The sequence below is a fragment of the Cicer arietinum genome, chromosome 4 (genome assembly GCF_000331145.2).
Source record: "Cicer arietinum cultivar CDC Frontier isolate Library 1 chromosome 4, Cicar.CDCFrontier_v2.0, whole genome shotgun sequence".
Lineage (NCBI taxonomy): Eukaryota > Viridiplantae > Streptophyta > Magnoliopsida > Fabales > Fabaceae > Cicer > Cicer arietinum.
In genome coordinates this window covers 19,006,926-19,024,333 of record NC_021163.2, presented here as the reverse complement: position 1 = coordinate 19,024,333, position 17,408 = coordinate 19,006,926, and the positions used below count along the sequence as shown (strand labels likewise).

The 17,408-nt window shown below is 26.1% G+C and overlaps 1 protein-coding gene across 1 annotated transcript; it reads left to right on the top strand.

The window, feature by feature from the left end:
• Window positions 1–11,938: 11,938 nt before the first annotated feature.
• Window positions 11,939–12,409, top strand: LOC140919979 (protein FAR1-RELATED SEQUENCE 8-like). The gene has a single exon (XM_073367275.1). The coding sequence runs from the start codon at window positions 11,939–11,941 to the stop codon at window positions 12,407–12,409; it is 471 nt and encodes a 156-aa protein (XP_073223376.1).
• Window positions 12,410–17,408: the final 4,999 nt, after the last annotated feature.

Genomic DNA, 17,408 nt, shown 5'->3' with positions numbered 1-17,408 from the left:
ATTTTTGCTGAAATATTCTTAATTAAATGTAAAAAGTTTAAAAACCTACTGCCTTTTTTCTCTTTTAATAACTAAAAGGTAATTTTAAAAATAAAATCTTATATTATTGACAAATTTAATGTTAAAAATACTTTTTTAAGTTTTTGTACATAAATAGAATAATATTACACTTAAAAATAGAAATAATAATATTTAATTACAGAAATAGTAATATTTATTTAATTAGGTGACTTTTTTCTTAATTTTGGAAATAACCAAAAACCATCAAACATTACATCATCACTGTTCCTTTTAAAAAGAAAACGTCATCATTGTTCATGAACCACGAGAATTTCGCAATGATAAGGTAAAAATGTGATTTTATTTATTTATTTATTTTAAATTTGAAAAAAAATTATATATTTAAAAAGTAGTTTATAATTTAGTTAAATAAAAATTGGTGAAATGATTTCTTTAAATAAATCTACAACTCATCTATGTATAAATGCAATTTTACTTTTTGATATGTTTTCTCTCTCACAATCATACGTTTTAATAATCACAACTGGTTTTCAACATTTTTTAAAATAAGCAATGTGTAACTAACTACCTTATATTTTTTTTACCATAACATTTTAGAAATAAACAAGAACAAGAAAATACCACATCATTATTGTTCATGAACCACGAGAATTTTACGGTGACGAGGAGAAATGTATTATTTATTTCGTTATTTATTTTTAGAATTGGAAAAACTAAATTTAAAAGGTAGTATACAAATTAGTTAAATAACAATTATTGAGATATACTTTTTTGGAAAAAATTTGATGAAACATCGAAATAATTATTAAATAAATAAATTTTAATGATCATTTTTCAGCTATTTAAGACTCGTTTGATGTGCATGATATTATACGATATGATAACCATTATTATATTCATATACGTGATAATCAACAGAATAACTACATTTTATTTTATAACCATTATTATATTCATATACGTGATAATCAACAGAATAACTACATTTTATTTTGTTATGTATTTGATACATATCTCATATATTAAATAATAAAATTATTATTTTAATAATTACATATTAAAAAATATTAAAAATTAAATAAATAATAAAATAATATTATATTTAAAATTATCTATTGACACTAATAAATAAACAATTTAATTTTTTTTAAACTACGAGTAATTAAATATTATATTTTATTTGTTAGAATATAAATAAAGATATGATGTAAATTATATGTGAATCACATAAATATATTTGTAAATAAATTATATTTATTTTAAAATTTCAATTAATTTTTATATTTTTATAATTTTGAATACTAATTTATTAAATTATATAAAAAGACAAAGCTATCATTGTGATAAAATCCTACACAATTTTTAAATTAATTATTAATATTTTATTTTTAAATTTAAGATCAAATTCTATTAATAAATTTTTATATTTGATTAGATTTACATTTTTATATTTTAGATTATATTATATAAATTATATTTATATTTATATTTTATTATATTTTAATTTTATATTTAAAATTATATTTTATAAAGGTAATTGAGTAGATTATTTTGTTTATTATATCTTGCTGGTTACTAATCCAACTCAAATTCATAATAAAATTTTTAACTGAAGAGACAAAATATGATAAAATTATGGATTAACTTATCATATCAGTTTATCAAATACTAAATTTAAATAAAATATGATAATTTATTTTTATTTTATCTCTTTTGTTGTCTATCAAACAACCCTTAATTTTCATACATTTTTTACCACTATTTAATAATATCAACGTTGTATTAGTAAAAACATAAATAAAATATTAACAGTTTAACATCAATTATAAGTTAGATTAAATTCTTACTACTAAACAAACATAATCCAAAATGCAGTTTTTTTTATTTATCAAAGTTAAAATGTGATTTTCATCCTCCATTTTTGTAAATATACAATTTCGATCCCCAAATTTCTCTGCAATATACTTGATCTTTCATTTTTAAAATATTGACATTTAATATTCATTTTAATTAGAGTTTCACTGTGTCAATAATTTAAGTGACGTGCAAAAAAATTTGTATAATAATTTGAAATTTTAATTTGAAATTATTTAATACCACTTTAATAATGTCTAAAAATAAAAATAAAAAATTTGAAAATTTATTTTATTTCATCTTAAAAATTATCTGTATCATTTAATTTAAATTAATTAATACTACTTTTACAAAAATAAATTACATTTTTTAAACCTTCACCGGGAGAATTAGAGTAATAAACAAAAATTTGAAATATGTTTTCATAAATATTTAAAGCAAAGAAAATTAATTTTAAAAATTATTTAATTTGTTATTTTCAAAATTTTTAAAGTAAGAAAACAAATTTTTTATTTTAAAAAATTATTATATTGATATCAAGTATTTTAGAATTATACATTATCGTCATTTTCTACATCATAGTGTAAGCTTTTACACATCACTTAAATTATTATCATATCATCAACATTAAAACTCAAATTAAGATGGAGAAAAAATAGATAGATTAAACTATATATTCGCTAAAATCGGTGGAACAAAACTCCATTTTAGCTTTTCGTAAAGTCTGATTCAATTGACATATATCAATAATATTAGTTGAATAGCATGTCTCAAAATCAAATTCAATATATAAGTTGTTGTGTACGCGGTTTTTTACATATTTACTAAAATTGGTGGAATAAAACTCCACTTTAATCTAAAACTGATAAATACCGGTATTATTAAGTTGAATATGATGTACTCAATTGAAATTCAATATCTAAATAGTTGTGCATGAGTTTCTTTAATATTTCTCTTTATACAAAAAAAATAAAATAAACTCAATTTTACTCAGTATAATATCATGGACAATATATATCAAAAGTTGTGTTTAGTAAAAATGTATCCTCACAATAAAATAATTTCACAGCTATAAACCATGACTATAATGAATTGGTTAAATAGCTAGGATGGGAGATGGAATGCAGTATTGCATGGATAAGATAAATAAACCGACTATGTACAAGCTATGCAACTCACTATAGATGACATTTATCAAGTAGTAATGAAATTAACCTCAAGCCATGCAACTCACTATAGATGATATTTATCAAGTAGTAATGAAATTAACCTTGAGATATGACTAATAGTTATAGGATATATCTTCTGGAATCATCCCAAAAACATTTATTATTGGATGGATTCTATCTTTTTTTTTTTAAAGTTGATTTAAATGTGAATTGAGAATTTCAATTTGAAATGTCATAAAGAGTTAAAAAAAACTCACAAATAACACAAATTTAATGATAAAGTTTAAAATATTTAATTTTATAATTTTCAATTCCAATTCCAATTTTAATAAGTATATTTTTTTTCTGGGAAATACTAATCTATTATTTTAGTTGACCGATACACCATTAATGCAATTGTTTTATCGCAGTCAAACATAATGGTGGGTGGATCTCTTGAAAGGGATGTTATTGTCTCCAATGAAAGTGGCATAGATATGTGAATTGCTCAAGTAAATATACTATTCAATCTCATGAACTTAAATTGTTGGTTTACATTTTGTGAGATTATTTAAACTAATCAATATCAAATAATTTTAATTCACATTTCATTTGTGTAGGATCTGTTTAACAAATTTTCAGATATTGAATATAATTCTTTTGTTGGAGTTGTTGAAGATAAAAAAAACAATAGATTTGACACCAGAATCGATCGATATGACACCGTTGAAGATGAATTGTCCATTCGACACTAGAAACAACATTGATCCAACTTCATTCAAATTATTGAAGAATATAAAGATCGAAAAAGACTAAGATTTTGTGAGTTAGTTTGATAGACTCTAATTTTAATTTAATTTTTATTTTGTCTTGAATGTTTTGTTTTGTTTTCCCTGCTATAAGAATTTTTAATTATCAATACTAATAAAGGAATGTTCTTTAGTTTTAATGTTTGGATTTTTGTACAATCTATTCGTATTTAATGTCTGACTTTAATTTAAATTGTAATAAAGTCTCATTTTTACTCTTAAAATTTGATTTGATTTTCCAATACATAATAATTTCTCGATTTTAAAATAGGTGACATATATATTCTCGCAAAGCCTTTGATTGTTAACATGCACCGAATAATTTCCTATTTCCATTCAATTGCCGATTTACCAAATTCATCGACACAGATATGGTCAATTGTGGTAAACATGATTCTTTAAGCAATTTCATATTCTATTGCATTAACTAAAGCATATTTATTTCTAAAAAAGTATACTCAATATTTAAAGTCGGAAGATGATTCTCATATCAATTTATAACGTGTGTAGCAGACATGAAATACAATAATAATTGTGTGCTACATATACCAAGCACGCGCAAATAAAATCAATTTGAACAAATACAATAAGAACTCTATTATGACTAATTATTTTCTATAATTGTATTACAAATATTAAATGTCAAATCTTTTAATGACAATAATCAAATTAGTTTTTGAACTATTTTCATTTATATTGGCATAATTTTTTGTAAATATTTTTAAATGACAATTTTGAAAAATTAATTGTAATAGTCGATTGAAATTGTATTTGTAATAATTGTATTTAGAAAGATTTTAAAATGAGAATTTCGAAAAATTAATTACTAAGTCATATAAAAGAAATTTGTATCAATGCTACCCATTTAATGATGATATGTTAACAAAAAAAATCAATTTTGACAAATAAAGTCATATTTACGAATAGTTATAACAGACAAATAAAATTAATTTGGACCAATAAAATCATAATTACAAAAAATTATATGTTAAATTATTTTGTTGATATTATATGATTTTTAGTTGTTTAAATATAAAAATTTAAATACATTTTTTATAGTAATAATTTCATAAAATCAAAAAATTATTTTATATAAATGATGATATATTTTTTTTTACATTCTCTTATTTTTTACTTTCCCTTTTGTTATCTCTTTTTTTTTTCTTTTTTTTTTTTTTGTCTTCTTCTACAAAAACAAACTTCATTCTCTCATTTCTTCCATAATTCATTTTTTTTTTATTTACTAATTTTAATTTTGGGTAAACATTAGATTAGAGAAAAACATCATGATTTCTAAGGAAGATGAAGAAAAATAGGGGGAAAAAATCAATTTTTTAATGAAGTAACTTGAACAATTTTATCTCCTCCCTTGCAAGGTAACTTCTCGTTCCCTTTGTACATTGTTTTGCTTATATATGAACTTTTTTATTTATTCATACACGTTTTTTTGGGTTAATACCTGATTTTTCTGCTTCTGATTAATAATATAAGTATTATTGGTTAATGAAGTACAATAGGTGGTTAATGACTTATTTTTGTCTAAATATTAAGTTTCATCATTGTTCATCAATGATGTTAGTCAGATTTGAATTGTTAAGTTTCGTCAATGTCTATATTGTTGGTAGGTCTAACATATTTCATATTATGTGATTAATAGTGTGCTAATTATGAGTCTTTCTGATTTTGTGTTTCTATTTAATAGTGTAAATATTATTGGTTAATGAAGTTTAATATGTGGTTAATGAATTATTTATGTCTAAATGTAGTAGGTCTAACACATTTCATATTATGTGTTTAATAGCGTGCTAATTGTTGGTTACTAAAGTGCATATAGTGGTTAATGATCATATTGAATGATTTTTTTGTAGTTTTTGTGTGACATTTGCACTATCAATTGAAACTTTATGGATTGTGGTACTATTGAAGATGAAGGTATCAAAGTTGACAACCTTGATGATGATGACGGTAACGCCCCAAATTTTTGATCCAAAAATTACTTAAAAATATTTATTTTTCTTTTAGAAACAACTATAACTACCTTTTTTTAGAAGTAGTTCATTATGTAATAATTTGAAGATGCATTAGAAAATGACTTGATATATTTTTTTTTTTTGTAAAAGAATGTAATGCAATTTACTAAAATATTATTTATTTGCAAATTAATATTCAAGTTATTATATCAATATTCATTTATGCTCCAAAATAAAAATAAATTATCTTTAAGTGAAATTCAAAAGAAAGGTTGACTGAAATTAATGACATTCAATTATTTACTAGTAAATGAAATCTCACTTCCACATTTCTATTAAAAGTTAATGATGAAGAGTAAATAACTTTACAATGTACTACAAAAATTTTAGTAATACAAAACATTATTTTTTAAGTAAAAGTCTCATTTTCCCACGTGCATGCACCAATCAAACATCTTTCATTCAACTCTTTGAGATAATTAGTACCTAAATGCTGGTGTAAGGGGTTAGTTCATCCCACAACAAAAATTAAACCAAATAATAAATTAACAACCATAAAATATGAATATAAAATCTTTTCGTCATAAAAGGTTTAAAGAAATTGATTCTTTAACAGTTCTCAAAGATGTATCAAAAGTCATAAAATGTATGTAAATAAATCAAGTAGCAACCGTAGGGCAAATAATTAGATCAAAATAAAAATAATAATAATAAGATGTATGCAAGCTATGCATGCTCCTAAACATATATGATCCGGATATAACCAGTCACACAAGCGTTCACACAGAAGTCACTCATACCAATGGGAAAAAATTAAATCAGCCACACAGGCGTCCACAAAGATGCATATGATATGTCATGAAATGATAATGATGCTCAAAAGGTACATGTCACCACTCACTTAAATAATCAGACAAATCATCAGCCAATTAGGAAACTACAAAGATAACAATATTTAAAACACGAATCACCAGCCACCTAGGCAACCACAAAGATAATGATATTTAAAACACAATCACCAGCCACATAGGCAACCACAAAGATAATGATATTTAAAATACAAGTCACCAGCCACTTAGGCAACCACAAAGATAACAATATTTAAAACACAAATCACCAGCCACTTAGGCAACCACAAAGATAACAATTATTTAAAATACAAATAACTAGCCACTTAGGCAACTACAAAGATTATAGTATTTAAAATACAAATCACTAGCCACTTAGGCAACTACAAAGACAAAATATTCCAAATTAATTTTTTTAATCACATAAGACATCAAATTTATATTCTCATGGATGTTCATAGTTATAGTTCAATAACTTCAACACATCAAATATTGCACGTGAACAAATATATCAAAATCAGCACTTTCATTTTAATAATCCATAAGATTCGATTTGACTACGTGTTATTGATAACAATTAAAACTCATATCACCAATAATACAATAACAACATAAATTTCATTCATTTCACTATAAAGTCTTCCGCATTCTAAAAATAGACTATTCATTAATGCATTCAATAATCAATTTTCTCATATTATTAAAATTAAAGAAATATAAAATTCTCATCCATGTCCTCAAGAAACATATATTGTTCATCAAAGTCAAGTTTTAAATTTAAAATACTCAAAAGTCAACACTTAAAATCAAATACATCATAATAAACATATTATTAATTATATCATTAAAAAAATTATAACTTTATAATTAAATACTCTAAAACACGAAAGACATTAAACATTTTCACTACAAACATATTTATCAAGGTATAATAATAAAATAGAACTTTATAATTAATTTCATCAAGATAGAGGTATTACTAAAACAGTCAAAACATTATAGTTAATTTCTTTACGACGAAAATAAAATTAACCTTTTTATTTTAAGACATCCAGACATCATATCAACATCTTACGAATCGCTAATTTAATATATAGCCTAACTCTGCATGGGGAAAAGCTCTTACCTTGGACGCTTCCTTTCACATAACACTATATAACCCTCGAAAAATCTCATAAAGATGAAGGAACAAAAGTTTAGAGTTTCCACAAGAAAGAGAGGTAATATCTAGGTGGTTGTTTGAGTGACTTAAAAATATTTGAGATAAAGAAAATATAATGTTGCGAATGGGGACGTGAAGCTGATTAGAGAAAGAGAGTAATTTTTCTCATTGAGTTTAATTGCACACATCAATAATGTATTTAATTGGAATAATATCATTCAATGACCAACCGTTATGAATTAATTGACATTCATGTACTTATTCTTGCTTGTTACACATTTGAGTGGATGTAAAGTAGAAAACACACGGTTTTATAGTTAAATGCTATTAACAATAAAATATAGTGTGGATGATTAAATTTTGACCAAAATTGACTCGGTCATTGTTCACTCTAAAAAAATACTTCTATGAGTTTTAATTAATTACTAACAAAACCCCAACAATTAATTAATTAATATAAATATACTTTATCAAATAATTAAAATTAAAGGAACAATTATCTTACTATTGTCACGCTAAATTAATTAAATAAAATATATAAATAAAACTAAAGATTTTCACTAATTCTATTATCACATTGGTTAAATACTTAATTGGCCTAAAATAAAACTAATAAATTATATAACTTCTATAAATTATAATTTAATTAAATAATTCAACTAATATTTTCATCAACTAAAATAAATCAAGTAAGACAAAAATATCACTGCAGATCACGTATAAAAAATAAAGTCAACGTATCTACTAAAGATTTTCACTAATTCTATTATCACATTGGTTAAATACTTAATTGGCCTAAAATAAAACTAATAAATTATATAACTTCTATAAATTATAATTTAATTAAATAATTCAACTAATATTTTCATCAACTAAAATAAATCAAGTAAGACAAAAATATCACTGCAGATCACGTATAAAAAATAAAGTCAACGTATCTAACACATCAATTTCATGATTATCAAAAATAATCAAATAAATAAAATACACAGTTGTCCACGTAGGAAATAATTATGCCATAAATCGTTCTAATGTAATTGTCACACCAAAACAATTAAATAAAAATAAAGGTTATAATTATTTAAGTAAAATAGGGAGTTGCAAATTTTAATTTAATTTCTTTACAGGTAGAATAAATTATTAATTAAATAATAAATTACAAAAATTACTAAAAGACACATATATAATATATATGAAAATATTGGGGTGTTACAATGACAATGCATGTTGTTGGGAGCCTGCAACAGGGATGCGTTTTTCTTGCTTAGATAAAGTCAAATCATTTTATTAAGAGTATGCTTTGAGAAAGGGTTTTGGGTGGAAGATTAGATCTTTCAAGAAAATGGCAAGATGGAGAGCTCTGCTACTTAATCTTATTATGCTCAAGAGAGGGGTCTAAAGTGTCAAAAAATTTGTGTACGTTAAAAACACTTTCAACTAAGGTAAATAATTATCTCGCCAAGATTGTTATTAAGTTGGATAAAGATGGATTGTGGTACATTGCAAAATTTGAACCTGATCATACTCACAGGACGAGTCCTACAAAGGCAAGGTTGTTCAAAGCTAACAAGAAGATGAATTTACATGTGAAGAGAACAATACAAATCAATGATGATGCAAGAGTGATGATCAACAAGACATTTCAATATTTTGTTAAAGATGCAAGAGGGCATGAAAACGTACCATTTTGTGAAATATGTTAAGACAAAATCTAAATTTAATGTTTTGATTAAAAAAAAAAATCATTAAGAATGTTAATTATGATTCTAAATGTTATGTTAATTTAACTTGTGTTTTTGAGTGTATTAATTCATTATAGGATCCAAGTAAAGCAAAGAATAAATCAACATGAAAAGAAAAAATCTGAACAAAGAAGAACGAAAAACATTATTGGCAAAATCTGGAAAATGGATAATGTTCTCAAGATCTAAGAATTATCAAGTCAGCTTCAAGAACAATCAATCTTCACTAGTTAAAAGAAGATTTAGCATCTGGATTTTACATCTATATCATCAGCACTTGGCAAGGAACAAATTGAGATAATCAGATTCAAATAAACTACTTGAATCACAAAGAGAGAAGATCACGAATTAGCAAGACCAGACATATCTGAACATTTTCCAGCTTGACTGTCAAGAACGAATAACATTCTTGACAATATTCTGATTATTCTGAACAACAGTCTGAAAAACGAAGCATGTTCTGGTTATTAAAACTGAAGTATGGAAAAACAGAGAACGTTCCCCTTTTCACAACTTTAAATCCAATAACGTTTTGGTTTTGACAACATTAATCCAAGAACATTTTGGTTTACAAAAAACAAAGTCTTCTTTAGTTTAAGATTGATTTGGGCAATGAAAGTACATCAATCCACATCGCAAATCCCCATTATTTACTGCAAAGAAACATAATTATATACTCAAGATAACTTTGGACAGATTCAAAGAGAAAATGATCAACAAAAGCAAAATAATGCATCAAGAATAAAAAACAAGATTAATCTCCAAAGTTGATGGCTTGCGATAGACAAGAACATTTCTGGTTTGTTGATAAACCAATCCCTATTACGAAGGTACCAAAAGTAAGTATACAAAGATCATACCAGAAAGATCTACTCCCAAAGATTGACAAAAGTAAAAACTAAGCATCAAGAACTATCAAGCAATATCAAATTAGTTTTAAATACAAGGAAAACTCTTGCAAATCGGGAATGGATTTCCAATTCATATACTAGGAATGTACATCTCTCATATGGGCAAAAAAAAATTACTCAAAAAGATAAAAGATACAACTCAAAGCAAAAGTGTCAAATGATCATTCTCCAGCAGTGTAACATCAGTCTCCAGATTGACAAATATTCTCCAGCCTATTACACTTGATTTTCAGTAGCAAACATCTTTCTTCAGAATGATTAAGAACTATCTCCAGAATGATCAACATCATTCTCCAAGTATGATGACATCAGTCTATAATGATGCGAATATTCTCCAACTTACTGACCATCATTCTCTAGCTTTGTTACATCACTCTTCAGCCTTATATCATCATTCTTCAGCTTATTTTGCGCGAATCAAAACACTATATTGAATTGATATCATCAATCATATATCTAAAGATTAAAGTATCATTAAACAAGATCACAGTTGTCCAAGAATGAAGAAATCCATACCAGTCAAACAAAACTAAAAAATGTTCAATAACTTGAACATTTTTTAATCATAAAATCTGGTATTTGGTCAAAATCTGACACATTACAGCAGAACACTTTTCAACGGCTCTTTTGGTTGTCATAAACATTCCTAAATCCTATAAAAGGAAGGTCAAGCTCAAAGGAAAAACATAGCTTCAAGTACCAAACAATTCATTACTCATTTCAATCACACTTGAATTTCTCTCACTCGCATACATTGAATCAGTTCTGATTTTTCCCATTCGATTCCTAGAATAATTCTATTGTATTTCTCTGTCAAAAGAATTAAAACTCAAACAAGTGTTGAGCTTTCTCATATTTTGACAAAACACTTTAAATCATTATTGTTTGAGAAGTTTGTAGAAAATTCTTTTATGGTTAAAAGGTGAATTGTAAAATCCTATCTAAAGATTGATAGGTGACCTGATTGAACTCCTTTTTGGGTAGAAAGGTTTTAACTTTGTAATAGATCAAGGTTGATCTGAACTGGTGGTGTAAAACCGAGATTGCTCTCTGTTTGAACATTTAGTGGAAAATCTCACAATTGTGAGGACTGGACGTAACCCGAGTTGTGTGAACCATGATATATCCTTGTGTGGTATCTCTTCCCTTATCTATTTACTTTCAGTCTGTTTGATTATCAAGTTAAATAGACAAGTTAAATTGTTGATTTTAACTAACCAAAAACGTTCTCCATTTTCTAGTCAAAAACCAAGAACGTTCTCTGTTTTTTTGTTTTCACAACCAAGATCAATCTTGAGTTATTTTCTTAAGTTTTTAGCATGAAATTTTAAATATGAACATTTACAATTCAAACCCCTTTCTTATAAATCGACATTGCTACTTCAAAAGAGATGTGATGAATTATGTTAACAAGGAACGACGTGCAATATAAAAAGAATGTGATGGAAAGACCTTGTAAGCTATTTCTGCCAAATGAGGGAACAACATTTAGATTTCTTCTATGACATAGATTTAGATGACGATTTTCACGCAAGGAATATGTTTTGGACTGATGCAAGAAGTAGAACTGCTTATGAATACTTTGGAGATGTTGTGACATTTGACACAACATATTTGACTAATAAGTATGACATGCCTTTTGTTGTGTTTGTTGGTGTGAATCACCATGGTCAATCAACATTACTTGGATGTGGACTGTTGTTAGGAGAATATACATATTCATTTGTATGGCTTTTCAAATCATGGTTTCGTTGTATGCTAGAAAAGGTCCCTCTGGGTATTGTGACTGGCCAATGCAAGTATATGAAAAATGCCATTGAGTTAGTCTTTCCTACACCAAAAGAGGAAAATTCTGCTTATTATCGGAATTGTAATAATATACTTATACTCCTACACCAAAATGGTGCTTTCAAATTCAACTTAAAAAATCTCCAAACTTGTTAGTGAATTAATTAAGATACTAATCTTGTATTGAACTGCAATGATATCCATAAACAACTCCCAATTTAGAATTTAAGGTCACATTAAACATAGTGAAATTCCATTATGCAGCTTGAATTGGACAATAAATGAAAAAACATGCCAAAAAAAGTAATGAGCAACAGACAAAGGAAACAAAAAAAAACTATAAATCTAGCTACCGCAATCATCAAACGAAAAAGCAAGAAGAAAAAAAGATGAAAAAATAATGAAAGAAAAATCGGCCTTTGAAGAAGAGGAAGCGATGAGAAACCCTGATTCAAAATTAGCAAAAAAAGAAATCTTAAATCAATAACTAAAAACCAAAAATCCTAAACGAAGAAGCAAAAAAAGAAACCCTAAATAAATAACTAAAAACCTTAAATTGAAGGAAACAACAATCATACAAAGAAGCAACAACAATGATAGAGAAAAGTAAACTTACAATGAAAATACCCAACAACCTGTAACTATCGCACAGAGAAGACGACGAGCGACAACGACTGAGAAGGAAGAAGATGAGACGGCCTAAGGAAGAAACGAAGAGAAGGCATAAACGACATAAATTGCTACTGTGACTCGGGATGATCCTTTCTCGATGGAAGAAAGGAATAGCGATGAATTCCTATGAAGCATTCGGGAACAAGAAGGAAGAAGAAGGAAGAACCATATAAGGGTTTTCTAAAGAAAGAAAGGGTTTTCTAAATAAAAAAAGGGTTTTATGAAGAAGAGAGGGTTTTCTAAAGAAAAGAAAGGGTTTTCTGAAGAAGAGAAATAGTTTTATAAAAACAACTAGCGAAATAACTAAATTGTCTCTTAAGTATGTACAATATATGTGTTTGTATTTAGAGCTAAAAATATATTTAAATATCATTAATCTTAATATATAATAAGAGATTAAAATAGAAAACAATATATATGTTAAAATAAAAACAAAACAGAGAAACAACAATAAAAATTGGTCCATTCTTAGAACATCTGCATCTAATATGAGTCTCTACAAAATTCTTCAAGAGATAACTCTTATTATTTTTGATAAATTTAAATAAATTATTAGATCTATTTTTTATTATGAGTCTCTTTCATGAGTTGGTATTGTGAAACCGTCCTGAAATGAATTGGACCAATCAAAAATTTGCAAGACTATATATGATGGGGTGGATAGAAATCAGAAAAGAAAAGTGTTAAAATTAAAACAAATGTTTCATGAGAGGCTCATGATCGATTTTTCGTAATATTTAACTAATTTTTTCTGTTATTATATAATTTTTATTACTAAGTTACAATGGTCCCACTATTAGATCCCATTTTAAACTATTCATATTATACAAACCCTACTGTTATATACATTTAATTACATCTTATTGGAAAAATATTTATGGAAATGTTCTAGTAACTTTTAACATAAAAATTGATTAGATAGACGAGTAAAATTTTTATACGGTCCCTACATGCAAATGAAATGCATATTTAATTAAACAATTATGTTATTTGTATATTTATTATTTCAAGACATCAGTTCTCTTTATCTCTCTTCTCATCGCATAATTAATATACATGATATCTTTAATATTTTTTAGATTTTGTTATAATCTTAAAAATTAAGTCATAATAAAAAAAAAATTAATAATTAAAAATTATTTTAAAATATTATATTTTTACTAAATGAAGCACACAAAAAAAAATTCAAATTATATTATTGAAATTATAAATAACATCTCAATAACTTAATCTAGTATCATAGTACATACTACAGTGCAAATATAAAATTCAAAGCAGTCAGAACGAAAAAAAAAAAAAAAACCTTATAGATTTTAATGTAATTTTTTAAAATTAATGTATATTATAAAATAAAATAAAATTGAGTCACTCACACTAATCGGAGGTCACGTCCTAATATGTTGGAAGCACATGTTTATAACAGGCGAAGCCAATATATCACATCAAAGGTGTCCAAAGAATGAAGGGATCTACACCAATAATTTTTCTTAATTATATTTTAAGCTAAATTACATTCGTGGTCCTTAACTTAATTTCAGGTAATGTTTTAGTCATTTATTTTTTTTTTCCGACTTGCTCCTTTATTTTAATTTTAAGTGACAATTTGATATTTTATGTTTTAAAATTTCAACAATGATATCTTTTTTTATACAAAAATTCAAAAAAAAATTCAATCAAAACTCATAAAATTAATTATATTCTTCAATATAATACAAATTTTCCTCAAATTCGTAACACAAATCTTCAAATAAACTCATATTTTCATACTTTATTTGATATTTTTAGGAAAAAAGGACTAAATCGGGAAGAAAAAAAGATAAAAGACTAAAACATTACATGAAATTAAGTTAAAGGACCACATGTGTAATTTAGCTTATATTTTAATATCAATGGTACGATGGGATGTAATAAGAATAAACTATCATTTTAGTCAGTAAGAGTATACGACGCTGTCATTTTGGTTACTATCTCAACCAAAAATTCAACTTAGTCATTGAATCATCAATATATTTTCTGAAAGATACAATTTATTATCGTAAAATTATTTGAAAAATACAATTTATTGTCAAAATAGTTAATGATCATTATAATGTTAAAAGATAAAATTAAGATTTTGATAATTCGAAAAATAATTTGATTTTTTTATTGAGTTACAGATCAAAATGACGTCTTTACCTCAGTAGTTTACCCGATGTGATAATCAGTACCACACAAACTTAAGTCTTGTTTGGTTTCCGCCTAAAGTAGGCGTCCTTGCATCAATCCAAAGCTTAAGAGGAGGTGATAATCTCCTTTATGCAATGAAAGGTGTTTATAGTTATGTTTGACTTTTGAAAACAAATTAATGTTAATGTAAAATATGAAAGGACTTTGAGTTGATGTTTAATTAAAAGAAGCCAAATAGCCAAAGGAGGTCAATTTGGTACCTAAAAGAGCAACAATGGCTTCAACGTCAACGCCAATGGCTTGAAAACGAGACATCACTAAGGATATGGAGTCATTATGGTTTGGAATGAATTCTTCGACCACCTTTACGTAGCTTTCTTTGCTATCTCTTCGTCCACTCTTCATTTCAATGTTCGGACCTCCCAACTAAATAGCACCAACATCAACACACCTCAACTAAATAGAACAACTTTAATGGAGTTTTTAGAATATTTTTAAGAGATTTTATAAATACTAACTTTATTTAAGGAATACAAATATAAAAGAAAAACAATTAAGATTTTGAAGTAGTAAATATTCAAATTCTACGTAGTATAATAATTAAATAATAATATGATTTATTGAACTTGAAAAAAACGAGAGAACAAAAGAACGAAAAAATATGAAATGGCCGTTGAGCTGAGTTATAGCCTACTTGATAGACTTTATAACAGGAATAATATTATTAATAAATAATAATAAAAAAATAATATTGATAAATAATAAAATATATATAGACAAGTCTGTTAGGCCTAATATGCTTTTCTATAAACATTTGAGTCTAACGTATTTATATAAATATGTTTTAAAAAGAGCATAAGGATTAGCCTTTTTATTAAACACGTCCATAAGTCACTACGCGAAAAAAACATATTTTACAGCGCTTCTTTTAAGCCATTTACAGTTTTTTTTCAAAAAAATAAGCGTTGTAGCATCCAGCGCTGAAAAAAGATACAACAACGTTTTTTAAAATAAAAAAAGCGCTATAAAATAGTTAGATATATTGCGCACTTGTTATACTCGTTTTACAGCGCTTTTTGGAAAAAGCGTTGTAAAATGTGCATTCAATATATGTATTATTATGCACCTATTACAGCGCTGTCTTTTAATTTTTTCCAAAATCATTTTCATCCAGAATCAGTTCACAATCAGTTCACAACATATTCATATATATATTCACATATTGACAACAACTCAGAACTATATACATATTCATATAACTACATATTCACAACTTTTCAAATGTGTCATATTCATATACATATAACTATCAGAACTACACAGAACAGAACTACCATATATTCATATAACTATCCCTTGCAGCATGCCATTTCCCAACAAATCAAATAATTTTCATTTCAATCACATACTAACATTAGTCTTCCTTTATTTCAATTAGATCTTTTTCAGAGTATGTTGAACTGGAATTGTCAAAGTACTGTGCGATATAAAAATTGAACATAAATAAGTTAGAATCAAATATATACATAGTTTATATATGAAAATCAAATAATGAAAATATCGTATCGTTTCTGGGATTATAATTTGATTCATATCAACAATCTCCTTCATGAATCGCAATATATAGTACCCACAATCGATGTTGTTAGTTTGAAGAGGACACTATAAAATAAAACATATAAGTCAATAAATATTTGTGCATTGATAGCAGTATAAGTTCAACATGCGTTTTAGTGAAACAAAAAACTAATACATACAATACCTGAAAAACAGAAGAACAATAGGGTTACGACGCATAAATACGAACAAAGAAGAACAACGCAGAAATACGAACGGTTCGTAGGAGAGTAGGGTTCGCACAAACAAAGATGGTTCGCAATTACAAGGATAATGAAGAGGAAACAAGCGTATGACGTTTACGTAATGAGGGTTAGCAACAAGACAATATTGTTTGTAGGGTTCACAATGAGAAGGAGAATGAAGAGGAGGATGAAACAAGCGTATAAAGTTTATGTAATGAAGAGGAAACTGAAGCGGTTTAGGGTTTAGAGATAGTATTTGAATGAGAGTTGGTAGGGATAGTAACAAAGATGAAGATGGTTCGCAATGGAGATGGTTGGCAATGTGGTTCGTATGGACAGTAGGGTTCGCAATGAGAAGGATAATGAAGAGGAGGAGGACTCTGAAGTGTAGTGAAGTTTACGCAATGAAGAGGAAACTGAAGCGATTTACTGTTATATATAAAACCCTATTACAGCGCTCATTGAAAGAGCGCTGTAAAATATTTCCTTAACTTAGTTTTTAAAAGCCTATTACA

Bases quoted from the DNA above. Each gene is read 5' to 3' on its own strand.
- LOC140919979 (XM_073367275.1), top strand. From the start codon at position 11,939: ATGAGGGAACAACATTTAGATTTCTTCTATGACATAGATTTAGATGAC.